General features: G+C 40.2%; 1 protein-coding gene across 1 annotated transcript in view; it reads left to right on the forward strand.

The window, feature by feature from the left end:
- Nucleotides 1-25,689, forward strand: part of LOC110288073 (uncharacterized) — a 53,259-nt gene that overhangs the window by 8,041 nt on the left and 19,529 nt on the right. The window contains 1 exon segment of the mRNA XM_085830832.1: nt 1,976-3,108. Coding sequence (XP_085686958.1) covers nt 1,976-3,108 — 1,133 coding nt within the window.

The following is a 25,689-nucleotide window of genomic DNA, read 5'->3' on the forward strand; positions in this document are numbered from 1 at the left end:
CTTACTATACAAATCTTTGACTTGGTTAGTTAGAGTCATACCGAGGTATTTTATATTATTTGTGACTATTTTGAAGGGTGTTGTTTCCCTAATTTCTTTATTAGCCTGTTTATCCTTTGTGTAGGCCACTGATTTGTTAGAATTAATTTTATATCCAGCTACTTTACTCAAGTGTTTATCAGCTGAAGGAGTTCTCTGGTGGATTTTTTGGGCTCACTTATGTATACTATCATATCATCTGAAAATAGTGATATTTTCACTTCTTCCTTACCAATTTGTATCCCTTTGATCTACTTTTGTTGTCTAATTGCTATGGATAGGACTTTGAGTACTATATTGAATAGGTGAGGAGAGAATGGGCAGCCTTGTCTAGTCCCTGATTTTAGTGGAATTGCTTCAAGTTTCTCTCCATTTATTTGATGTGGCCTACTTGTTTGCTTTATATTGCTTTTATTATGTTTAGGGATTGGCCTTGCATTCCTGATCTTTCCAAGACTTTTATCATGAACGGGTGTTGGATTTTGTCAAATGCTGACTCGGCATCTAATGAGATGATAATATGGTTTTTTCTTTCAGTTTATTTATATAGTGGATTATGTTGATAGATTTCTGTATATTGAACCAACCTTGCATCCCTGGAATGAATCCTACTTGATCATGATGGATGATTGTTTTGATGTGTTCTAGGATTTTGTTTGTGAGAATTTTATTGGGTATTTTCTCATCGATATTCATATGGGAAATTGGTCTGAAGTTCTCTTTCTTTGTTGGGTCTTTGTGTGGTTTAGGTATCAGAGTAATTGTGGCTTCATAGAATGCAGAAGGTAGTTTTCATGTGCAAGCTCATACAAATATGCCTCTGAAGAAATTTTAATATGAGCTGAAGGTTTTAAAGTAAAGCAGCAGTGCAAATAAGCACAACTATAAGTGTATTGGTTATTCTTACATTCTAACAAAACCATAGTCCTCAGGGTCCTGTATCTGATTTGGTTTTGCAAGGCTTCCTTTAAGAAAGAGGACACGCAAATAGTGTCTTAGTGTATATCCTCATTTGAAACATAGCCATATTAGAGCTACACTGTACAGCTGGCAATCCATTTCTTCTCATTATGTAAAAGCCATACACATTAAAATGTAGTACATATAGGCCCAAAATCTTCTAAGAAGCAAATAGTCTATAGTAAAGATAGTGTTACTCGTATATTTGTAGTAACATTGCTAAGTTGATTGAGACGAGAAGCTTATGGGAGGTAAGAATGATGTTGTATGGTAACCTTAGTCCCTATATCACATATCTCTGAGGAACAAAATGTTATACTCAGTAAATGAAATGTTCTAACTTTTTATTTGTTAGTTGTCCTTTTATAGATGTATCATATGTCCTAATGGATACCTGCCACGTGTACTTAAGGGATATTAAGTGAAGTAGTGTACCCCTCTCTGTCTCCCAGAACAATTAGGAAACATGCATTTGCTTGCAGTTAAGGTAGACTTTTTGAATGTGATACAAGTTTCATATCATTAGTTTTCCAGCTTCATTGGCAATAATACATCAGCAACCTCATTCTGTAGAAAATTCTCTTGAGTCCTAGGAATGTGGAAATGCTTCACTTTCTCCTGATTCACAATACTATATTTGCAAATAAAGTATGATCCACAGTCTAGGAAAAATTGGAATACACTTAATGTGATAAAGGCCTGAGTTCTCCTACTTTTGTTCAAATATGGGAAAACCCTCTAATAGAAAAAGAATATATAAAGCTGAACCATGTAATACATGCTCATACCTTCTCAGGTATCCCTGAAGATGAAAACCAACCCATAATGAAGGGGTAACTGTATGAATGTAAGCAAAGTGATAAAAATCTTAAGATCTAATTCCTCTTTATATTTAGACAGTAGTACCATTAATTCATATATCTGAAATTATTCTTCAGTGTGATAAAGCTTTCAAATGTGCCAATTTTCTTCTCAGGCATGAAAGAAGTCAGAGTACAGAAAAAGTGTCTGAATATACTCAACGTGGTAAAGCCTTTGCTTTACATGCTCACAGTCATGCCCAAAGACATGAAAGGATTCATACAGAAAAGAAACCCCATGGAGTGATTCAATTTGTTGAAGCCTTTGCTCAACATAGTCTCCAACTTCGTAAAAGAGCACAAACTGGAAAGAAACTCTATGAATGGAAGCAATGTGGTAAAGCCTTTGTAGATCACAGCCATCTTAAAATGCCTGAAAGAATTCACACCGGAGAGAAACCTTATGAATGTCATCAGTGTGAAAAAGCCTTTCCAAGTCACAGTAATCTCCTACAACATAAAGGAACACATACTGGAGAGAAATGCTATGAATGTAATCTGTGTGGTAAAGCCTTTTCACAACACTATACTCTCCAGAATCATAAAAGAACACATACAGGACAGAAATCCTACAAATGTAATGAATGTGATAAAGCCTTTTCACAAATTTGTAACCTCCAGTTGCATAGACGAATTCATACTGGAGAGAAACCGTACAAATGTAATAAATGTGAGAAAACCTTTTCACAACATAATGCCCTCAAGTATCATAGAAGAATTCATAGTGGAGAGAAACCATACAAATGTAATGAATGTGATAAAATATTTAGACAAAGCAGTGATCTCCAAAAGCATAAAAGAATACATACAGGAGAAAAACCCTACAAATGTAATCAATGTGAGAAAGTCTTTTCCCAACATCATCATCTCCAAAACCATAAAAGAACACATACTGGAGAGAAACCCTTCAAATGTAATGAATGTGATAAGGCCTTTTCACAAATTGGTAACCTCCAGTCGCATAGACGAATTCATACTGGAGAGAAACCCTACAAATGTAATACATGTGAGAAAGCCTTTTCACAACATAGTCACCTCCAGTCACATAGAAGAATTCATACTGGAGAGAAACCCTACAGATGTAATAAATGTGAGAAAGCCTTTTCACAACATAGTAACCTCCAGTTGCATAGAAGAATTCATAATGGAGAGAAATCCTATAAATGTAATAAATGTGAGAAAGCCTTTTTACAACACTATAGCCTCCAAAGACATAAAGGAATACATACTGGATAGAAACCCGATGAATGTGATCTATGTGTGAAAGCCTGTGTATGTCACAGGCATCTTCAAAAGCATAAAAGAATTCGTACTGTAGGAAAAGCTTATGAATGTATACAATATGGTAAAATCTACAAGTACCCATAGTCTTCATCATCATGAACATATTTGTATTGGCAAGAAACCCTCTGAATATTATCTGTGTGGTAAAACCTATCCCAACACACTTATCTCCCAATGCATCAAGGAGCACACACTGGGGAGACAGAGGTTGGAGGTTGGGGAGGAGGACTTATGAATGTACACAATGTAAAAATCCATGCTGCAGGGAAGCCCTACAAATGTAGTTCTTCAGTTAAAACTTTGCACTTCACTGTATCTTTCTGTAAGAGGAAAGCCTTTAGCTTATACTAAATCTGTTACTTTAGCACATCAGAGTAATTTTTCAACCTCTGAGAACACATAAGTAAAGCAGTATAGGACTCTGATGGACTTGGAACAATTTTTAGCCAATCCACTTTCATTAAGTTACACAAAATTATTTATTCCTGAGAAAAACTCTAGCAAGTGTCAACTATCTGCTCAAATGTAATGATATCTTTATTTTATTTTTTTATGGGTAAATTCATAGGTTCAAAAGACCTTTCAATTTCATTGAGAAGGTAACTGGTTTAAATTTCACAGTTCATTTTAAGTCCATTAAATAACTCATTCATGTGTAAAACTATAGGTGCATATTTGTGTGTTTTCTGTTGATGTGATAAAACATTTTAAGTATTGTAGAGAAATCTCAAACCAGCCACCTTTGGCCATTTATTTTTCAGGTAAAAGACACACAGCCTTTATATTTATAATAAGCCTTAACCAGCATATGAGCTTGGCTGTTATTTATGTTCTATGCTATTATGTCTATTTCCCAGCCAATGATTTCATCCTAGAATTTGCCTTGCTTCATCTAGGCTATGCTTTGTCTGTGGCTTTGTGTGATTGCATGAATGCTGATTTCCAAGAAAATTAAGCTTTTATATAGCAGAAAATATAGGAAGATGGAAAACCCTGACCTGGTTCCAGGGAATAAACTTTTCTTAATAGCTTGGCCATGTGTCTATGCATGTAAATATTTTACAGTGTTTTATATCATCTTGATGTCAGAAAATGGAAAACACTTATATAAGAGAAAAACCCTATGTATGTTGATGATCTCATTATAGACTGTAACACCACAGTTGTTTTTCACATCAGGGAAAAAAATCCTGTTTCATTTCTTCATCATGGCCTTGAAGGAAGTAAATTATTTCCCATGTTCACTCAAGTGTTATATTAGAGATCACCAACTGTGGTTGTGGGTTTTAGTTTTAAACTTTTGGAATAGATATTGACGTTTGTTCTATGACTTTCAAATCCATTTACAGGTGTTTATTAGGGGATCCTTGAGTTCATTCTGTGACTTCACCTTTATTTCAACTTTACTTGTTGAAAGGTATTTTTCTGCTGCAATTAATTTAGTTGGATACTCATTTTCTAAGTGGTCCTTTTTTTTTTTTTTTTTTTTTTGATTTGTTTTTTTTGAGACAGGGTTTCTCTGTATAGCCTTGGCTGTCCTGCAACTCACTTTGTAGGCCAGGCTGGCCTCGAACTCAGAGATCCGCCTGCCTCTGCCTCCCGAGTGCTGCAATTAAAGGTGTGTGCCACCACGCCCGGCTTGGTCCATTCTTTAAATATGAAAATCTGTGTGATTATACATTTCCAGTAAGGTTGCTGGTAAAAGCATGGTGAGCTCTGTTTTTTTTTTTTTTGTTTTGTTTTGTTTTTTTTTTTTTTTTTGGTTTTTCAAGACAGGGTTTCTCTGTATAGCCCTGGCTGTCCTGGGACTCACTTTGTAGACCAGGCTGGCCTCGAACTCAGAAATCTGCCTGCCTCTGCCTCCCGAGTGCTGGGGTTAAAGGCGTGCGCCACCACGCCCGGCAGTGAGCTCTGTTTTGTGTTTCATTTTATTCACAAATTTCTTTTGAGATATTGTTGTTTGTTATCCAGCCTGGCTTTGTTGTCAGACTTTAGTCAGCATTTCGTTTTACCTCTTGATACTCATGTGTCAGCCTTCTGAGTACAAGTCCAGGGATAGGAGATGTATGCTCAGTGTATCCTTTTTCTTTAACATGTTTTAATAATATTAATGTTAAAGTGCTTAATAGATGGAAATAGAAAGAACAATAAAATTCCTATCATATTCCTCTATCTCATAGAAATGTAGTGTAGACTAATCAGCAATCAACTGTATATCTCACAACAGAGCTTGCTATGCATTGTGTATGTATATATTATTTGTCAGCTCATGCTTCTTCATGTCCTGTGAGCTATGCAGTTGGCACTTCATCTTGAACTACTGCTGTCTTTTAAGGAAATTATCTGCAGATGTAGGATGATGTAAATGCAGTGAGATTTTAAATCTTTTTACTTTGAGTCTGTATAGGATGTGGTGATGTGATTTTAGGTCAGTACAGATGTGTGGAGACTGGAAGACAACTTTTTGGCTTCCACTTTTGGCCATCATTATATGGAGATCAAGGTCAGGTTATCAGCCTTGCTCACCGTAGACCTTTCACATTGAACTTCTCACTAATGGTCAAAGAAATAGAGAGATTCCATCAGTAGAATACTGTTTTCTTTTCAGACTATAAACAGTAAAGCAGTGTTTTCTTTTCAGACTGTTAACAAAACAGCTTTCAGAATGACAGCATATGTGGATACAAATTTTGTTCTTGCTTGTCTTGTCTTTGAGCATGAACTTGAGCTGAATTTTGGCTGTTACTAAAAAGATTTTTTTTGAAAAAATAATCTTTTAAATGTGTGGAATAATTTCTTCCAAGAGATACATATTGATTCTAGAGCAGCTGCTTCCAGTCTAGAATGAGATGGAGAAAAGCTGCTCTTGTTGACTCTGGTGACCTTGATCCCACTGTTGCTCCTGAGGGCAATAACATGTCTTCTTGACTAACCTAGCTAAGCCCTTCAATTAGCTGGGTGTCCCACCACTCAGTTTTTCAGTTACCCATTTGAATCATGTGGTCAGCTTTGCATCACAGCAAGAGGAAAAGGATTTGGATGTGGACAATGGCTTTTAACTTCACACCAGAATCAGAGTAGTCTCTTATTGTACAATTCACAGGGAGAAATATTGTAAGCAATCAGCTGCTAGAGTCACAATTATGCAAAAGTACCGCATTGGGACATGCTGAAGGATTTTGTAATTTCCCTGCATGTATTAATAATCCACGTCATGTGCTGACCAGATTTGTATTAAATTTACCAGTAGAGGGCGCTCCTTGCAGATATGTTTTGTTCACTTTCATAGGTAATTCATCTCAGAGGAGTGAGAAACAGGCCATTGTTTTAACTGTATGTATTTATGATGTTTCCTATATGCTTGGCCCAGGGTGCGTCACTGTTGGAGCTGTGGCCTTGTAGGTGTGTCCTTTAAGATCCTTGTCCTAGCTGCCTGGGAGCCAGTATTCTGCTAGCAGTCTTCAGATGAAGATGGAGAACCCTCAGCTCCCCCTGCACCATGCTTGCCTGGACAGAGCTATGCTCCTACCTGGATGATAATTGACTGAACCTTTGAAACTGTAAGCCAGTCCCAATTAGATCTTTGCCTTATAAGAGTTGCTTTGTTCATGGTGTCTGTTCAGTAAAACCCTAACTAAGACACTGTATGTTTACATGTCTTAGAAGTTAACATTGTATTTAAGGGCAAGATTAAATAGTACCTTTTTTTTTTTTTTCTTTTTTTTTTTTTTTTTTTTTTTGGTTTTTTTGAGACAGGGTTTCTCTGTATAGCCCTGGCTGTCCTAGAACTCACTTTGTAGACCAGGCTGGCCTCCAACTCAGAAATCCTCCTGCCTCTGCTTCCCGAGTGCTGGGATTAAAGGCGTGGGCTACCACCCAGGTAAACAGTACCTTCTTAATGCCGTTCTCTCTGCGGGGGAATGGCCGTCTTTTTTTTTTTTTTTTTTTTTTAGATTTATTTATTTATTATATCTAAGTACAATGTAGTTGTCTTCAGACATTCCGGAAGAGGGCGTCAGATCTTGTACAAATGGTTGTGAGCCACATGTGGTTGCTGGGATTTGAATTAAGGACCTTCAAAAGTTCTTGTAACCCTTGAGCCATCTCTCCAGCCCTGCCTTCTCCTTTTCAAAGTTAGTATAGCTACGTAGATTTTTTTTTAACATATTTGTGTTTTTTAAAGAGTAAACAATTGATTTCACTTTTTAAAAAATTTATTTAATTACAACTTAAACCCCAGTATCAGCCCCTCTTCTCCCACCACCCTCTAGCAGCTCCTCTCCACATTCCCTTTGAGATGGAGGAACCAGTCCTGTGTATGATCCTCAACTCAACCGGCCTCTCCACCCCTCTACCCTGAACACATCATTCTCTACAAGACTAGGCACATCTTCTCACTGAGACCAGATATGACAGCCCAGTTAGGGTAATGGAATCCATAGGCAGGCATCAAATCAGAGACAGCCACCACTATAGTTGTTGGGTAATCCACATTAAAACCAATATGTACCTCTGTTACATATATGAGATTGGGCCTAGTTCCAGTTCATGCTCACAATTTGGATGGTTGTTCAGTCTCTGGGATCCATCAAGATTCCAGGGTAGTAGATTCTATTGGTCTTCCTGTGGATTCCCTATCTTCTTTGGGTCCCTCAATCTTTTCCTGAACTCAACTCTTCCATACACTTTACCAAGCTCTGTTTAATGATTGTCTGTCTCTGCATGTATTTCTGTTAGCTGTTCATTAGAGTCTCTCAGAAGTGAGGTTTGCTAGTATCCTGTCAGCTAGCATAACATGATATCATTAATAGTGTAAGGGATTGGTTCTTGTCCATGGGATGCATCTCAATTTGGGCCAGTTGTTGATTGACCACTTCTTTCTTCTTTGTGCTCTTCTCACTATTTGCCTTATAAACAGGGCAAGTTTTAGAAGGAAGTGTGTGAATAGATAGATAGATAGATAGATAGATAGATAGATAGATAGAGTAGAGAATAGAGTTTATTCAGCACAGGGGAGGGGAGTTAAGAAGGTAGTAGAGATAGAGAAGGGCAGAGAGAGAATAGAGGAGTAGAGGCTGGCCATGAGCACTGGAAAGAGGGGGAGAGGAATGGGGTGAAACGGGGAGCAGGAGGGAGAGGACAGAGCTAGAGCAAGAAGTCAAGAGTAGATAGAAAATTTTGTGGGTGAGGTGATGTCCTTATTTCTCCACTGGGAGACCTGCTTGGTTACAGGAAGTGGCCAATTCATGATCCACATCTTCCAGTCCTAGGAGTTTTAGCTAGCCTGGCATGGTGGCCCACATCATTAATCCCAGCACTCCAGAGGTAGAGGCAGGCAGATTTCTGAGTTGGAGGCCAGCCTGGTCTACAAAGTGAGTTCCAGGACAGCCAGGGCTATAGAGAGAAACCCTGTCTCGAAAAAACAAAAACAAACAAACAAAAAGGAGTTTTAGCTAGAGTCTTGCAATAGTCATCTTGTGGGCTCCCCCTGTCTGTGGTTCCTGGCAGAACCTAAACATGTCTTTTGGATCCTATACCACCACTTTGCATTATCTCCTCTGCTTTCCCTGCATCTGTACCCCACTCCCCCCACCCACAGCTTCCTTCTGAATTTCTTTTCCCACCCAGTTTGAAATCTTATGAGGACCATTCAACCAGCCTTCCTTGGGCTCTCTTAATTATTTGGGTATTTAGATCTGTGAAGTTAGTATGATTATCCTATACTTTGTCTATAATATCCACTTATAAGTCAGTGCATATCATTCATGTATTTTCAGGTCTGGGCTACCTCACCCAGGATGACATTTTCTTATTCCATCCATTTGCCTGCATGATGCCCTTGTTTTTAATGCCAGAGTGTTCTTCGCATAATGGAATGGCATGTCCTTTATCCATTCTTCAGGTCAGCGACATGAAAGTTTTATTTTGTAGTTTATATGTGTTATGAATAAACCTGCTATTAACATAGTTGAGAAAGTGTCCTGGTGGAGTGGGGGAGCATGTTTTGGGTATATGCCCAGGAGTGATATAGCTGGCTCTTGAGGTAAAACATTTCCCAGTTTTCTTGGAAGCTGACAAAATGATTTTCAAAGTGGTTCTATAAGTTTGCACATCCACCAGGATTAGATGAGTGTTTCTCTGGCTCCACATTCTTTCCAGCATGTGCATTTTTTGAGTTTTTGATGTTAGCAATTCCAGTGGGTGTAAGATGGATACTCAAAGTTTTGATTTGAATTTCCCTGATGACGAAAGACTTTGAACATTTCTTTAAGTATTCCTTGGCCACTCACAATTCCTCTGTTGAGACTTCTCTGATAAGCACTGTACCCCATACTTTAATTGGGATATTTGGGTTGTTGGTGTCTAACCTCTTGAGTTCTTTAGAAATTTGAATATTATCCCTCTGCCAGATGAAGGATTATTGAAGATTATGATCCAGTGTGTAGGCTGCTGTTTGATCCTACTGACAGTGTTCTTTGCCTTACAGAAGTTCTGCTGTTTTGTTTTTTTATTTTATGTTTTTTTTAAAGATTTATTTATTTATTTTATGTACATGAGTACACTATAGTTATCTTCAGACACACCAGAAGAAGGCATCAGGTCTTGTTACAGATGGTTGTGAGCCACCATGTGGTTGCTGGGAATTGAACTCAGGACCTCCAGAAGAGCAGTCAGTACCCTTATCCTCTGAGCCATCTCTCCAGCCCAGTTTATCTGTTTTCAATTTTCATCAGTAATTTCCTTTTTTTACTGTATTCATTTCTGTTGTTTTATTTTAAAGAATATTCTTTTTTTTTAATTAGGTATTTTCCTCAATTACATTTCCAATGCTATCCAAAAAGTCCCCAATACACTCCCTCCCCCAGTCCCCCACCCACCCACTCCCACCCCTTGGCCCTGGCATTCCCCTGTACTGGGGCATATAAAGTTGGCAAGTCCAATGGGCCTCTCTTTCCAGTGATGGCCGACTAGGCCATCTTTTGATACAAATGCAGCTAGAGTCAAGAGCTCTGGGGTACTGGTTAGTTCATAATAATGTTCCACCTATGGGGTTGCAGTTCCCTTTAGCTCCTTGGGTACTTTCTCTAGCTCTTCCATTGGGGGCCCTGTGATCCATCCAATAGCTGACTGTGAGCATCCACTTCTGTGTTTGCTAGGCCCCGGCATTGTCTCACAAGAGACAGCTATATCTGGGTCCTTTCAGCAAAATCTTGCTAGTGTATGCAATGGTGTCAGCGTTTGGAAGCTGATTATGGGATGGATCCCTGGATATGGCAGTCTTTAGATGGTCCATCCTTTCTTCACAGCTCCAAGAATATTCTTACTATGAGTCTCTGGATGGCCTGGAACTATAATTTGTTCTAGAACATCAGAGAATTCTGCCCACCTTGCCTCCAGATTACCAGCATTATAGATGGGCATGTGACAGCTAGATAAATGAGTTCTTTTAATTGGCTTAATGAACATGAGTGCCTGAGTCTATATCAGGTTAGGGTAGCTAGGACACAGACTAAGGTTCTAACTCTAGTAACAGAAGTCCACCATGAAATGTAGCCCTCCTGCCTTAAACTCCCCTGTCTTTCACATTAGGAGCTATGTTGTTTTGCTTTATCATAACATCTGTTATAAGTCACCAAAGGACTAGGGCAGATTCTGTCCTTATTCTATAGATGGTGAAACTGAGACTCAGAGTGTTAAGTCAGTACTGACTAGATAGTGCTCTTTTTTTTTTTTTTTTTTTTTTCCTGCAGATTTGGGCTGTTTGGTTGGTTGGCTGGTTGGTTGAGTTTGGTTTCTTTGTTTGTTTTTGGTTTTTTGAGACAGGGTTTCTCTGTGTAGCTCTCTGGCTGTCCTGGAACTCACTCTGTAGACCAAGCTGGCATGGAACTCAGAAATCCGTTGTTGTATTTTAAACTTTTTTATTAAATATTTTCTTCATTTATATTTAAAATGTTATCCCCAAAGTCCTCTATACCATCCCCCTACCCTGCTCCCCAATCCACCCACACCTGCTGCCTGGCCCTGGCATTCAATAATGCTCTTCTTATTCCTGCTGTGTTTCCAGAGACTCAGTTAATGAAGTGGAAGCCACCTCAGCCAGACATGGAGGCACAGGCCTGCAATCATGGTGCTTGGAAAGTGGAGATAGTAAGGGACAGTACAAAAGAGTTGATAAATTCCCTGCTTTGACAGTACCTATTATTAGCAATGAACACTGAGGTAATCAATTTTAGATGATTGATAAGTGTCCTGCTAGCCCATTTTTTTGGGTCCAACACCAGGTGTTCAAGAATCTGAATAGAAGCTGAGCAGTGGTGGTATATGCCTTTAATCCCAGCACTTGGGAGGTAGAGGCAGGTGGATTTCTGAGTTCGAGGCCACCCTGGTCTACAGAGTGAGTTCCAGGACAGCCAGGGCTACACAAAGAAACCCTGTCTCGAAAAACAAAAACAACAAAAACAAAAGAATCTACATTAAAAAATGAATTTACCAAAAAAATCAAATTACTATAATTACACTAGTTCTAACAAAAGGGTATCTAGGTACTGATTGTGATTCAGGTTTTTTTTTTGTTTTGTTTTGTTTTTGTTTTTGTTTTTTTTTAAGGATTTATTTAGCCGGGCGTGGTGGCACACGCCTTTAATCCCAGCACTTGGGAGGCAGAGGCAGGCAGATCTCTGAGTTCGAGGCCAGCCTGGTCTACAGAGTGAGTTCCAGGACAGCTGGGCTACACAGAGAAACCCTGTCTCGAAAAACCAAAAAAAAAAAAAAAAAAAAAAAAAAAAAAGGATTTATTTATTAGTATATATAAGTACACTGTAGCTGTCTTAAGACACACCAGAAGAGGGCATCAGATCTCATTATGGATGGTTGTGAACCACAATGTGGTTGCTGGGATTTGAACTCAGGACATTCAGAAGATCAGTCAGTGCTCTTAACGGCTGAGCCATCTCTCCAGCCCTTTTTTAAGTTTTAAGATGATCCTCCTGAGAGAAGAGGCCTGAGTAACACTTGGTGTGCTCTAATACAAATCCCTCCTCTCTGGAGCACATAATCATCAAGCCTTTTCCACTTTTAAAACTGTATTTTCCATTGTAATTACAGCATTCCCACCACCTCTCTTCTGTCTCCCTATTCCTCCATAAACAATTCATTGTTTTTCATCTAAGGGCTGTTTTTGCTTGAATAACAGTTACTGTTTGCATGTGACCTATTTTGCCTGCAGGACTTCCCAGCTATAAAGCAAATTGATGATTGAACTGGAATGTAGGTGTGGAATAGAATGTACACATGATGTACCCTGCTCCTTGATTGAAGAAGAAGACATGCTCTGGGAGACTGCAAGAATTTCTTCATAACTACAAAATTTGCAAACTCAGTCCATGTCTACCCCTATTGTGGCTATGCAGAGCTCAATGGGCCTGTGCTGTCTGAATCCTTTCATCTCTCATCATCCAGTAGCTGTGCTGCTATTGTCCTGAGACCCAGCTGGGTGACCCTATATAGTGATGGACTCTGGGCAGAGCTAACAATCAGTAGTGACAGTAGGAGGTACTTTGTAGGATCCTGCTGGGATTCTCCTGTGACACAGCACTAGGGAACTGTGAGGTAGACAACAAGCAATACTGTACTCAGTGTGGCAGCCACTGTTTAGGACAGGAAATTCCATGACCAGGAAGAGCAGGTAGGCTGAGCTATCAGAATCTGATCTGCTGGGACTGGGATGGATTGTGAGCTAGACTATGGTTCTGTTCATGCATGTGGTGATCTAGGCAGAGGAAAATTCTCCCACTAAGTACCCCCTAAGTAACTGAGAAAACAAAGGAGTGAAAATAAAACACAGTTCAGAATTGAACTGTGCATCTGATTCTGGCAGGGGATTGTGAGTTAGCAGATAGAATAAACTCTGATTGCTGTAGGTTATTATTATTATTTTACATATAATTCAAAATTAGTTAAAACGTTGTTTCTTTGTTATAATTGATTTATTATAACCCCTGAAACCATACATTTGATTCTTTACATCACATATTGTCATTGCTGACTGAAAGAGTAACTCAAACAACTTTGTTTTGTTCCCTTGCAGTTTGAAAGTATATATGTATACCATTAATTTTCGAGTCTATATGACAAGACACACAGAAAAGGTCTCACTTATGAAAATACCCAAGAAGATGCCAGGTGACAGCTTATATGTAACTATTTAGACCTTAGGGGTTTTGTTTGTTTGTTTGTTTGTTTTTTGGTTTTTCAAGACAGGGTTTCTCTGTGTAGCCCTGGCTGTACTGGAACTCACTCTGTAGACCAGGCTGGCCTCGAACTCAGAAGTCCACCACTGGGATTAAAGGCGTGAGCCACCACTGCCCGGCTAGACCTTAGGTTTTTGTGGAACTATATTATAGATGGTTGTGATCTGCCATGTATATGCTAGGAATGAACGCTGGTTCTCCAGTTGATGCTCTTAACAACTGAGAAAGCTCTCCTGCCCCACTAACCTAATTTCAATAAAGTAAAATATAATACCACACACAAGGTATTTGGGACAAGAGGAGCAGCTTTGAAAAGAGCTGCAAGCATGTCGTGGAGTTGGCAAAAAATGTGGCCATGTGTGCTTCAATGACAGAGTTGGAAGACTAGAGACACCTAAGTAATTTGTGCTCTAGGCAATTTCATCATTATCTCAAGAAGCTGGACAATGTACTTCATGATTTCATATTTTTCTGCTGGATTAGGTCTTGCTTTGGTCTGTTCCATCGTTGATATGCTTTGACTCTTTGTGGAATAATATTGTTTATTCTTAGCTTTGTATGTTGGAATCATAACAGTCTCATAGAAGATCATGGAAAAGAGTGGTAGGGTAAGAGGCAGGATTCACTCCCTAGATGTTGAAGCAAGATGTGGCGTTTAAATGGGAATGTCGCCCATTGTTCCTATGTTGAATACTTATTTTCCAGTACCTGAAAGTCTTTCAGAGGAGTAGGAAAAAGGTTTAGGATAATTATTGTGGGGAATTTGGGTGACATCTATCTCTATATCAAAGGTAGGGGAGGTTTGCCACTACAAAAGGCAAAAAGCTCACTCGATAAATAAAATAATCCACTTGCAGCTTTTGGATTCAATGCAGGAACTTGTATCTTCTTCACAGAGAAGAGGGCCTATGTTATTTTCATGATTTGTCAGTAATTTGTACTCCCCAAGTCCTATTGCTTATTAAAGAGTGGAACTTTCAAGTAGAATTAGCCCCAGTCAATGAGTTATCTATTTATCTAATCAATGCAACAATGGCAGTCCTTGAATCACATACACATAAGGAATAAAAATGCAGTCAGCAAGTTTTATCTTATGTATTTGAGTCTTCATAGTCACACACATGTAACAAGGAAGAAATTGGCAGGGAAGAATTTAGGAAGGAGAGGGGAGAAGTAGGGGTGTAAATTGTTGAAGGATATTTGATTATGGTTCATAGAAAACCTAATTAATTGGTAGTGAAATAGCCAAGCTTAGGAAGATATTGCCTTTTCAGATGCAGGTAGATGTGTCCTGAAAAGATATAGTTTGGGTGTGCCTCTGAAAGCAAAAGCCTCAATACAAGAGAATGCTAAAGAATGGAAATGTCAGCCGGGCGTGGTGGCTCACGCCTTTAATCCCAGCACTGGGGAGACAGAGGCAGGTGGATTTCTGAGTTCAAGGCCAGCCTGGTCTACAAAGTGAGTTCCAGGACAGCCAGGGCTATACAGAGAAACCCTGTCTTGAAAAACCAAGAAAAAAAAAAAAGAATGGAAATGTCCTGCCTAATTTTGTTGCAGAAAAGCTCCAATCCAAATATGCCCAGGCAATGACAACACAACTCAGTTAATAGCTGTGTGACTAGGCTGGGCAGATCTACTGCTACACTACCATCTTTCCCATTTTATGAGACCCCTTAGAACTTGAGGTCTCTCCAGCTATGTGCTCAGCTTTTCTTCTTCTTCCTCCTCTGAGTTGTCACCTCTAACCTCCTTCTCTTCTTCCCTCACCTTCAGCTCCACCTCTCCTTTTTCTGTCTAATCATCACCTACCCTTTATTTTACAAATTAAGGTAGGAAGCAGGTTTATAGGAAAACACCTTAGTTTCACCTCATTCCTCCTTTGCAGCCACTCCTTGGAGAACAGAATTAACATCAAATATAATTAGCTCCATAGCTATCCACAACACATTTTAAGGCAAATTACTTGGGAAGAGTCTTGAGTTCTTTGTTGGATGATTTGAGGCAAAGTCAGCTGGGATGGCATAGAAATGCTCCTTAGTAAAGGTGAAAAGTTTTAGCTCCTGTCAGACTTGACTTGGCTCCTCCCACCACTACCACCACTTGGAGCTAACCTGCTGCAGCCTGCCAAGGATGTAGTAAGGGAGATACAGCCTGGTTTTATAGCAATAAGACATTTGAGCTTTCTCCTGGTGGGCACTCTCTTTGGACTCTGTCTCTATCTCTTGGCTTAGAATAGCATTGTGGAAGCAGAGTGGTAAGAAATAGCAGGATAGAGATGAGACAGGATTTGAAGAAAGAGAGCAAAGGAGCCCTCCTGGGTGAGCTTAAGAGAAAGGTTTATCATCTATGTAAACTGGCATAGACAAAGATTTCTTAGCCACTAGCAGTTTAGTTGTACTGAAAGAACCTGGTGGGGAAACCCCCACTTAACTCCCGATTCGGTGTGCACCCAAGAATCACAAACAAACAGACCGTCTTGATGTAAAAACATGAGGTAGTTTAATGGCAGAGCTCTGGGTCGAAACATTCTTATGCAGGAGATAGCAGATTCGACCAAGAGGCTTGGAAGCTAGGGGTTTTTATAGAAAAGGGGCTGGAGCCGGGCGTGGTGGCGCACGCCTTTAATCCCAGCACTTGGGAGGCAGAGGCAGGCGGATTTCTGAGTTCGAGGCCAGCCTGGTCTACAAAGTGAGTGCCAGGACAGCCAGGGCTACACAGAGAAACCCTGTCTCGAAAAACCAAAAAAAAAAAAGAAAAGGGGCTGGGGCTGGGGGAGGAATTGGCACGGTTTCACATGATTGGTTCATTTAAACATCAGCAGACTGTACATGCAGATAACATTTAACTTAGGTCAGAAGGGCTGGAGATAGGGAGGCACCAGCCAATCGGGTCATGTCATTCTCTTTATCTTTATGGCTAAGCATCCTCAGGAATGTCTTAAGGACTGACCTGCCGGGGCATGTCCTGGACTGTTCTGCTATGTTCTCAGCCCCAGGTTTCAAAGCTCACAAACAACTCTTTGGGCTATTTGACATAAATTACATGAATCACAGGTCTTAAGTTTTATTTTCTTTCAGTAATTTCAGCCTTGTAAATAGGTATTTTGCATACAGTGAAGAAAATGAAGTTAGCTTACTAGGCTAGCATGTTTTTATCAAGCCTCCCACCTCCTTTGTCATTATTGGGAATACATATTAGAGAAATGTAAGAAGGTAAAGTTGACAAGAAGTGATGCATTATATTTTTATTTAAATTCATAAAAACGAATTTTAAATGAAAAATTAAGGAATAAACATATAGTTTAGTTATGAGCATTGCTTAGTGTTCCAGTTTACAAGGTTGCATTCCCAGAAACCACAAAGCATTAGTCCAGTTGCTGTAACTGCAATCCCAAGGTATATAATGCCCTTTTCTGACCACTGTAGGTAATACAAACAGACATGTCCCAGCAACACACTGACATACATAAAATAAAGTATAAATATGGAATCTCCTACAGAGATGTCATAGCCTTGAGACACACAGATTCAGGATGCACTTCTTCCTGGTCCTACAGAGAAGCTCCTGTGCCTTTTCTCTGAACCAAGTTGCTGAGTAAAAAAGCAGCCTTATTCTTAGGTTAGACTAGCTCAGCAAACCTGCTCACGTAAGAACGGTAACCACAGTGTGGTTGGGTGATGTTTCCTGGATATTTTATGTATTTGATTCTATGTCCATTGTATATTGGAGAGTTGTGGCATTAATACACCTTTTAAATTTATTTTTAGATCACTCATTATTGACTACAAGGTGTTTTACTCTATAAATCTCCATCTGCCTCAGTGGCTATTGTTCAAACTATAACCTGGGGCCCAAACCTAAGACATACTTATGTATAACAGCTTATTTGGAACTAAAAATTCTGTTCTAGGCTGGCTTTTCTTTGTGCATCAGTCAATAGTGAATGAGTGATATCTTCCTGAGAAAGGATGCTAATTCTACCTGTTATACCTGCAGCCTTTTAGACATTTTTTTCTGAGACAGGTTTCCTATGGTGAGCCATGTAGCTCTCATTCTACTTTGTTATCTCTCAGGGCAGTAACATTGCTATCCTATTGTTTAAACCCACTAAATTCTTAAGTTAACATATGTACCACCACTGTGTTTTAAAATTATGCATTTGAGTCATGTAATCAACTGTTTATTGAGACAATAGGAAAAGCATTTGCATGAGGGGCATAGCTTCTGCATTCTGACCAGAATAGGAAGAAGTTTATTGTGTACACTAATGGGGAAAAAGGGTGGGTAATCAGCTGCTGGAGTCACCATGATGAAAAAGTGCCTGATGCTGGCATGGAGGTAATTTTATAATTTTCAGTGTGTCTTAATTCATGTTTTGTAAATGAAAGCAGACTAGATGGGTGGGTGTATGATTTGTGATGTCAGTTAAGCCAGTGAATATTCAAATTGCCGTTAGGTTACTATTGTCCTATGAGATATGTGCAATCCTCATTGACATAATTAAGTCATCTCAGAAATTTAAAACACAGGCCTTCATTAGTTGTAATTGTGTGTGAAGTTACAGGTCTCAACAGGCAACAATCCACATAGAGGCAAGGTCAAAAGGTATTGGAAAATCCTTCAAGAAGGAAATTTCTTCTAGAAGGAAATGGACTGCTCTTTTCAAAGTCAGAACGGCTATGTGCTTTTCCAATTATATTGATGTTTGTAAAAAGTCAATTATTGGTTCCCTTTAAATACCGTACTGCTCTGATTTCTTACTTGTATCCATTCTGTGATGTTTCCCAGGCATAAGAAGTTCTTTCCATTTCCTTTACAAGTGCTGCTTAGGACAAGGTCTCCTGAAGCCCAAGCTGGCTCATGCCATGTAATTGAGAATTGCCTTGAACATCTAATCCTATCTCTAAAGCCACATGATGGGAAGACAGTCCTGCATCTCTTTTGGCTAGGCTTTGAAGGTGAAAGTTTTCCTGGTATGGCTGAACTTGACATTAGCAATGAGTAGTGAGGTCACCAATTTTCCATCTTGATTGTCACCTTGACTGGCCACCTACTCTGGGCTGCAGACCAGGCAATTAAGAATCTGGATAGAGCCGGGTGTGGTGGCGCACGCCTTTGGGAGGCAGAGGCAGGCGGATTTCTGAGTTCGAGGCCAGCCTGGTCTACAAAGTGAGTGCCAGGACAGCCAGGGCTACACAGAGAAACCCTGTCTCGAAAAACCAAAAAAAAAAAAAAATCTGGATAGAGAGCCGGGATTGGTTTTACATGCCTTTAATCCCAGCTCTCAGGAGGCAGAAGCAGGTGATTTTCTGAGTTCGAGACCAACCTGGTCTACAAAGTGAGTTCCAGGACAGTCAGGGCTATACAGAGAAACCCTGTCTGTAAAAACAAAAAACAAAAACAAACAAACTAATAAAAATATGGGAAACCCCTTCTTTAATCTGGAGGTTTTGATTGAGAAGAAAAAAATTAATCTATGCCAGAACTTCTATTGTGAGCCTACATATATAAAGGATATTGAAGATGGTAGTTCTTTCTCAATCTCTCTTTGCTACGTACTGGCTTGCAAGGCCTTTTTTTTTTTTTTTTTTTCTGGCATTAAGGCTCCATCTTTGGAATTCTCTTACATGCTGAACACCATCTGAGACATACAGGAACTACTGTTTTCTTCAACTGTTCATGGGTACAGTCATTGATTTACTTGTGGGGCCACATTCTGTGAGCCATTCTTATCTCTCCACTTTCTGCATATTTAGAGAGATCCATGCTGTGAGTTCTGTTCATCTGGAAAACCTTTACTAATACAGATATGTTTTTTCACCTTCCCACATAGGAAGACGTGCAGGCTAACAATAGTGCTCCATAGTGATTGGCATCCATCCCCTGCTTTTCTCCCAGGGTTGTCTGGAGTCTCATATGTGTAGCAATTGCTTATTAGCTGCGGTTTTCCTGATGTCAGTGTAAAATGAGAGAAGAACATTTTGGGTCCTAAAATCTCTCTTTAATTGTAAATATCCTTGGAACCTACAGGTCACTCTGCTCCAAGTTGAATAATGTACTGTGCAAGGTGTGGCTCTTGATTCCCTGGAGGAGCAGGGGGCGGAGCGAGGAGGAGGAGAACCGGCGGCGGCCTTGGAGGAGCAGGAAGGAGAAATTCCTGCTGAGTTCTGGATGACAGAAAGATAGACTATTGGAGGACAGGACCGAAACAAAGTCTTGCAGATCTGAAAAGGGTCAGCTCCTGTATAAGAAACCCGATCTGGGAAGCCCTATGCTTTGTGCCTTCAGCACACCTTAACTCTAAGGGAGGTGGTCATGTCAATCGAGAGTCGTTAGCCAATCAGGGCCTCCGGATAGGCCCGCCAATAGAAGTAGAGGCGTGTTCTTCCGTGTGCCTTATTTCCCTGCTCTCTGTTCCTCTCCGTTGCAAGCAGGCTGAAAGATTGGTCTGATGTGTTTTCATCTCTGCTGACAGGGGCCTTAGGGAATTGCCAGCGATCTACGACGTGGCGACATGGTGAGCGTGTGACCATTGCCCTTAACCGGAAGGAGCAGGGCACTAAGTAGCTGGAGTGGGGGTGATGGGATGCAGGGGACCAGCCCTGGCTGTTCTTGGTTCCTCTTGAGGCAGAGGAGGGGGAAGAGTGTCTGAGGTGACAAGACTTGGTTTTCAGAGATGTTTAGGGTTACTGTTTAGTATTAAGACGTTTGCCTATCTTAAGTCTCAGTCGCGTTGCAGCCGAAGCTGACCTGCCTGAGTTCCTCTGAGGCAAGGCTGGACGCTGCAATCTCTGGTATTTAGAGCCTCCTCTCCTGGTCTACTAAGTGAGTGCCAGGACAACCAGGGCTACACAGAGAAACCCTATCTGGAAAAACCAAAAAAAAAAAAAAAAAAAAAAAAAAAAGACAGGGGATTAAGTGAGTAGCCTTTGTTCTATCTCTACAGAAACTGGGCTGCTCTAACTTCCAGCCTGCTAGTTGAAGTCACAGGAAGAAAAGCGGGACACTTTTAAACATGACTTTAACCTTTATTTCCAAGTTCTTCTAAACAGTTTCCTATGAAAGTTCTCTAAGGAAAGGGAGTGGGTGATTACGTAAAGGAGTCATTGCTAGAGCCTTTCTCTCTTGTCCAGATGCCTCTTGTTGGTAAGCTTGGGGAAAGTTTGGAGCAATAAACTTCTCTTAAACCAGGAGAAGAGAGCCACCCTCACAGTAGGAAAGGCTTTTACACAAGCAAATTTGGATAAACATATAAATTCATACACTTTTGGGAGGTTAGTTTGATCCAATGTTGTTGAATTTCCAACTAGAGGGGACTCCTTTGCAGATGTGTCCAATCCACTTGCACAGTTACTTCAGCTCAGAGTGTTGAGAAGCTGTGTGTTAGGTTGCATCTCTCGGCTGCTAACATTGCACATAGGGGTGAGATCTAACTGTATCTTCTTATGCCGTTCTCTCTGCCAGGGAATGGCCTGCACTTTTTCAAGATCACTCTCCTTTCCTAATAACCAGACCAGCGCCAAATGACTTCTTAGCTCTCTCTTCTATAGAAGATTCTGATGCTAGGAATATTTTCTCAAAGGTGCATACATCCTGCTATCTATTATACTTTTAATATGTATGATACATTGTAGTGTGCTGAGTGAGTCAAAGTCAGCTGGGCTTCTAAATCAGACCCTGTCTCAAACACAGGAAATAATCAGAATTGTATTTGTGATAGGCTTGCAGACTCCAGTTTTTCTTTCTTTTACCAATTAATTTTTTTTTCTGGTATTTCGAGACAGGTCTGTGCAGGTCTGGCTGTCCTGGAACTCACTCTGTAGACCATGCTGGCCGTGAACTCAGAAATCTGCCTGCCTCTGCCTCCCAAGTGCTGGGTTAGTTAATTAATCTTAATGTTAAAATTCAATTCCTAGTTAAAAGTCACCTTCTTTTTTTTTTTTTTTGTGACTTGTTTTTTATTTGTAGTTTTGTGATTTCCACATCAGAAATGGATTCCAGTATTCCTGGTATGTTCTGTTAACTGTGTGATAGTGAACTAAGTTACTATCTGAAAAAGATTCCACTTTTGTAAGCACGTGCTATGTACCTAGGCCTTGAGCTTGACTATGAAAGCACTCCCCTGCTTTTTAATAAATCGATTTCTCTTTATTCAATTTACATCCTGCTCACTGCCTTCCTCCCAGTCACCTCCCCCCTCCCCCCAAACACACACAAATCTTCTCCCAGTCTCCCCTTCCCTTTTCCTCTGAGTGAATGGGCCACATTGTATTACCTAGATTTGGTAATACAATGTATTTCGTAGGACTCAGGTAGTATCTTGGTTTCACAGTATCGTCAAATTTTTATTCAGATTCTTGATTGCCTAGTGTGTGGACCCAATAAATGGGCAGTCAGACTCTTGTCGATGGTCTAAAATTGATTGCCTCACTGTTCATTCGTAATATTATGTACTGTCAAAGCAGTGAAGTTATCTACTTCCTTTTGTCCTGTCCCTATCTGGGCTGTGACTACACTACTTTCAAAGTTCCTGAACTAGAATCCTGAGCATTGAAGGTCTATACTGTGTGCCTTCAGCACACTCTAACCCTAAGGAGCATGCTTATGTCACTCAAGAATCACTGGCCAATCAGGGCATCCAGGCAGGCCAATCAGGAGAATAGGAGGGTTCTTCCCAGTACTTTGTGTCATACTGGAAGTTCTGCTCTTATGGTGAGTCTGTGACAGCTGCCTCTTACTTGAAAGAGCAAGGGATGAACATTTGAAGCTGGGGAAGCGAGCACTTCCGTTGACTGGATGGGAACCAGTGGCCAGATGCGCTGAGCCATCTCTCCAGCCCCAAGTTAAACACTTTTACAAGTTGCTTTAGATATTTTGTTTTATCACCAGCAGCTGAGATGGCACTGGTACATAGCCATAACCTTTTGCACCTGAATGAGTTATTTCATGGAAGTAAAGAGAAGTGTGAAATCCAAACAGGTTGCCTTATCAATGAAATTCATAGGTTTCTTTCCATGAGTTTGCAAATACAGAAACAATAGACAGGCACATCAGTATACTTAAGAAGACTCATGATACTTGTTAGAGTTTTTCTCAAGAAAATACAATGGTGTGGAACTTAACATAAGCGGGCTAGCTAAAGATCATACCACATTCTCTGTAGTCTTAGAGTTCCTTCAGTGTTAATTCTCTCTGGTCCTCAAAGACTTCTGTATTATGCAAAGGCTTTGACAGACTGAGTACACTCTCAAACTTTTACTTTTAAAGAGACCATGAAGTGTTGACATTTACCACAGTAAGTATATTTATAGATTTTCTTTTAATTATTTATTATAAGACATCTCTGTGTCTTTGTGATAGGGTATACATACTGGTTTCCCAGAAGATTTAACCATTAGATCTTCTTTTAGAAGGAATTATAAAAAGTTGGCAAAAAACTTCATTTTTTTGGAAATGAACTTTTCTTTACAGCTTGTCCATGTTTATAGCACTGTAAATATTTTCAAGTCTTTTTATATATTCTTAATTAATGTAAGTAAATAGGAAAGGTTTTACAAGAGAAAAATCCTATCCATGTAAATGACTTGGTAAAGACTGTAGACATCAGAGTTGTCTTCAATTTCAAGAGCAAAACATCTTGTTTCAAAAAAAAATCTTGTTTCATCTCTTCTTCATCATAGTCTTGAAGGAAGTAAATTATTTACCACATTCACTCAAGTACTTTTGGAGAGATCACCAGTAGTGGTTGTTGAAACATTGTAGCAGGTATTAAAGTTTGCTCTGTGTGTGACATTCACAGAGATTGTTTGGCTGTTCTTGTCTTCCTTCTGTGGCTCCTATTCATCTTGGAATATGCTTTCACCTGGTGATAGGTAGCTTTCTGCAGCAATGGATAGAATGGGATTCCTATCATCTAAGTGCCTCACTGTTTATACAAATATCAGGCTGTGCTTGATCATACTTGTAAAGGAAGTTTGCTTGTTGTGAGCAGTTTTGCCTTGTTTTGTTATTCATGTTTTCACAAATTACTTTGAGATGTTGTTTTGAGAGACCATATCTACTCTATCTTGGGACCATCCTCCATCTTAAAGAAAAGAAAAAAAAAGCCTGAGAACTTGACCTACAGGAGTACCCATGTCCCACCCGTGTACCAGCAAGGACCCCACTGTTTATTCTTGGCCAGAGTTCCTCCAAGCTACTTCCAAACAACAGTTAATCAAAGATAGTCTGATTGTTTCAGATGTACTTTCAGACTTGTGGTGATTGTATATGATCTTGCCTTACAGCTCCCACCTGTTGGCTTACAATATTTATTCTAATAGATATTTGTCAGACTGGACATCCTCCCTCACGCCCTCACTCGGTTCTATTGTCTTATAAAATCTTGTCCTGCTGAGATTTGGGGCCCATCCATCTTTCCTTCCTGTCCTACTGTGTCAGAGCTGGGTTGGAGGAGAGCCTAAGCCTGAGTTGTAATTAAGCGACCCTTATTCTGTTACATCAGAAATGGCTCCTTGGTGGTCTTTGGGGTTAAGGAATGCTTTCTGGCACAGGAACTCCAAGGCCACCAGGACCCAACACAGTAGGTCTCAATGCCAGTAATATCTGTGTCTATGTGCCTGTGTGGTACCACAATAATTCTGTTCTAAATAATTCTCTACTTCTGTTCTGAAGAAGCCTAAAACTTTGTATTTCATGGAAGAAATGACAAAAGGGGATGTGGAATCTCGGTGCAGCAGATGTGCTGGTTCCTCATAGCCATGGGGCCTTGAAAGATATTCCAAGGACCCCAGGGAACAGAGTGCTCCTTGTGTTACTTTCTGGAAAAGACTGAGTGGATGTGGAACCTTGCCACATGGTGTCTTGTTTATTTTTGCTCGGTGTCACTTCTCTCCACTCTGTTTTCTGTTTCTTATTAAGGGGGGACTTTGATTTTGAGGGACTGACAATGTTGAGATTAGAAGACCCACCCTCTTGACTTAACCCCTCCCCTTTTATTTCCTCCCTGGACCTCCCTATTCTTTATGGACCTGAGTTCCCAGACTGAGGAGCAACAATATGAACTAACCAGTACCCCCAGAGCTCCCTGGGACCAGTCAAAGAAAACACATGGTGGGGCTAATGGCTCTAACTGCATATGTAGCATAGGATGCTCTAGTCGGTCCTCAATGGGAGGAGAGGCTCTTGGTTCTGTGAAGGTTCTGTGCCTCAGTATAGGGGGATGCCAAGGCCCGGAAATGGGAGTGGGTGGTTTGATGAGCAGGGGGAGAAGGGATAGGGGATTTTCAGAGGGGAAACTAGGAAACGGGATAACATTTAAAATGTAAATAAAGAAAATATCTAATTTTAAAAAAAGAGGTTTTTTGTTTGTTTGTTTTGGTTTTGGTTTTTCTTTTTTTTTAATTTTTAATATTTTTTTATTACGTATTTTCCTCAATTACATTTCCAATGCTATCCCAAAAGTCCCCCATACCCCTCCCCCTCCTTCCCTACCCACCCATTCCCATTCTTTTGGCCCTGGCATTCCCCTGTATTGGGGCATATACAGTTTGCAAGTCCAATGGGCCTCTCTTTCCAGTGATGGCCGACTAGGCCATCTTTCGATACATATGCAGCTAGAGACAAGAGCTCCGGGGTACTGGTTAGTTCATCATGTTGTTCCCCCTATAGGGTTGCATATCCCTTTAACTCCTTGGGTACTTTCTCTAGCTTCTCCATTGGGAGCCCTGTGATCCATCCAATAGCTGACTATGAGCATCCACTTCTGTGTTTGCTAGGCCCCGGCATAGTCTCACAAGAGACAGCTATATCTGGGTCCTTTCAGCAAAATCTTGCTAGTGTATGCAATGGTTTCAGCATTTGGAAGCTGATTATGGGATGGATCCCTGGATATGGCAGTCTCTCGAGGTTTTGGTTTTTCGAGACAGGGTTTCTCTGTATAGCCCTGGCTGTCCTGGACTCACTTTGTAGACCAGGCTGGCCTCGAACTCAGAAATCCGCCTGCCTCTGCCTCCCGAGTGCTGGGATTAAAGGTGTGTGCCACCACGCCCGGGGAAAGAAAAGATTTTTAAAGATAATTTTTAATTGTGTAGGGTGATTTCCTTATCAAAACACATATTAATGCTAGAGCAGCTGTATTTCCAGCCTAGAAAGATGTTTTTAGAAAAGCTCTCCCACACATACTCCAGTGTCCTTGATCCCAGTTGTTGCTCCTGGGGGAATAACATATTGTTTTCTTGATTAAGCTGGCTAAATTCTTAAATGAACTGCCTGCACCACCACTCAGTTTTAAACTT

Source organism: Mus caroli, unplaced genomic scaffold, assembly GCF_978045245.1.
Source record: "Mus caroli unplaced genomic scaffold, Mus_caroli_1 scaffold_15, whole genome shotgun sequence".
In the NCBI taxonomy this organism is placed as follows: Eukaryota; Metazoa; Chordata; class Mammalia; order Rodentia; family Muridae; genus Mus; species Mus caroli.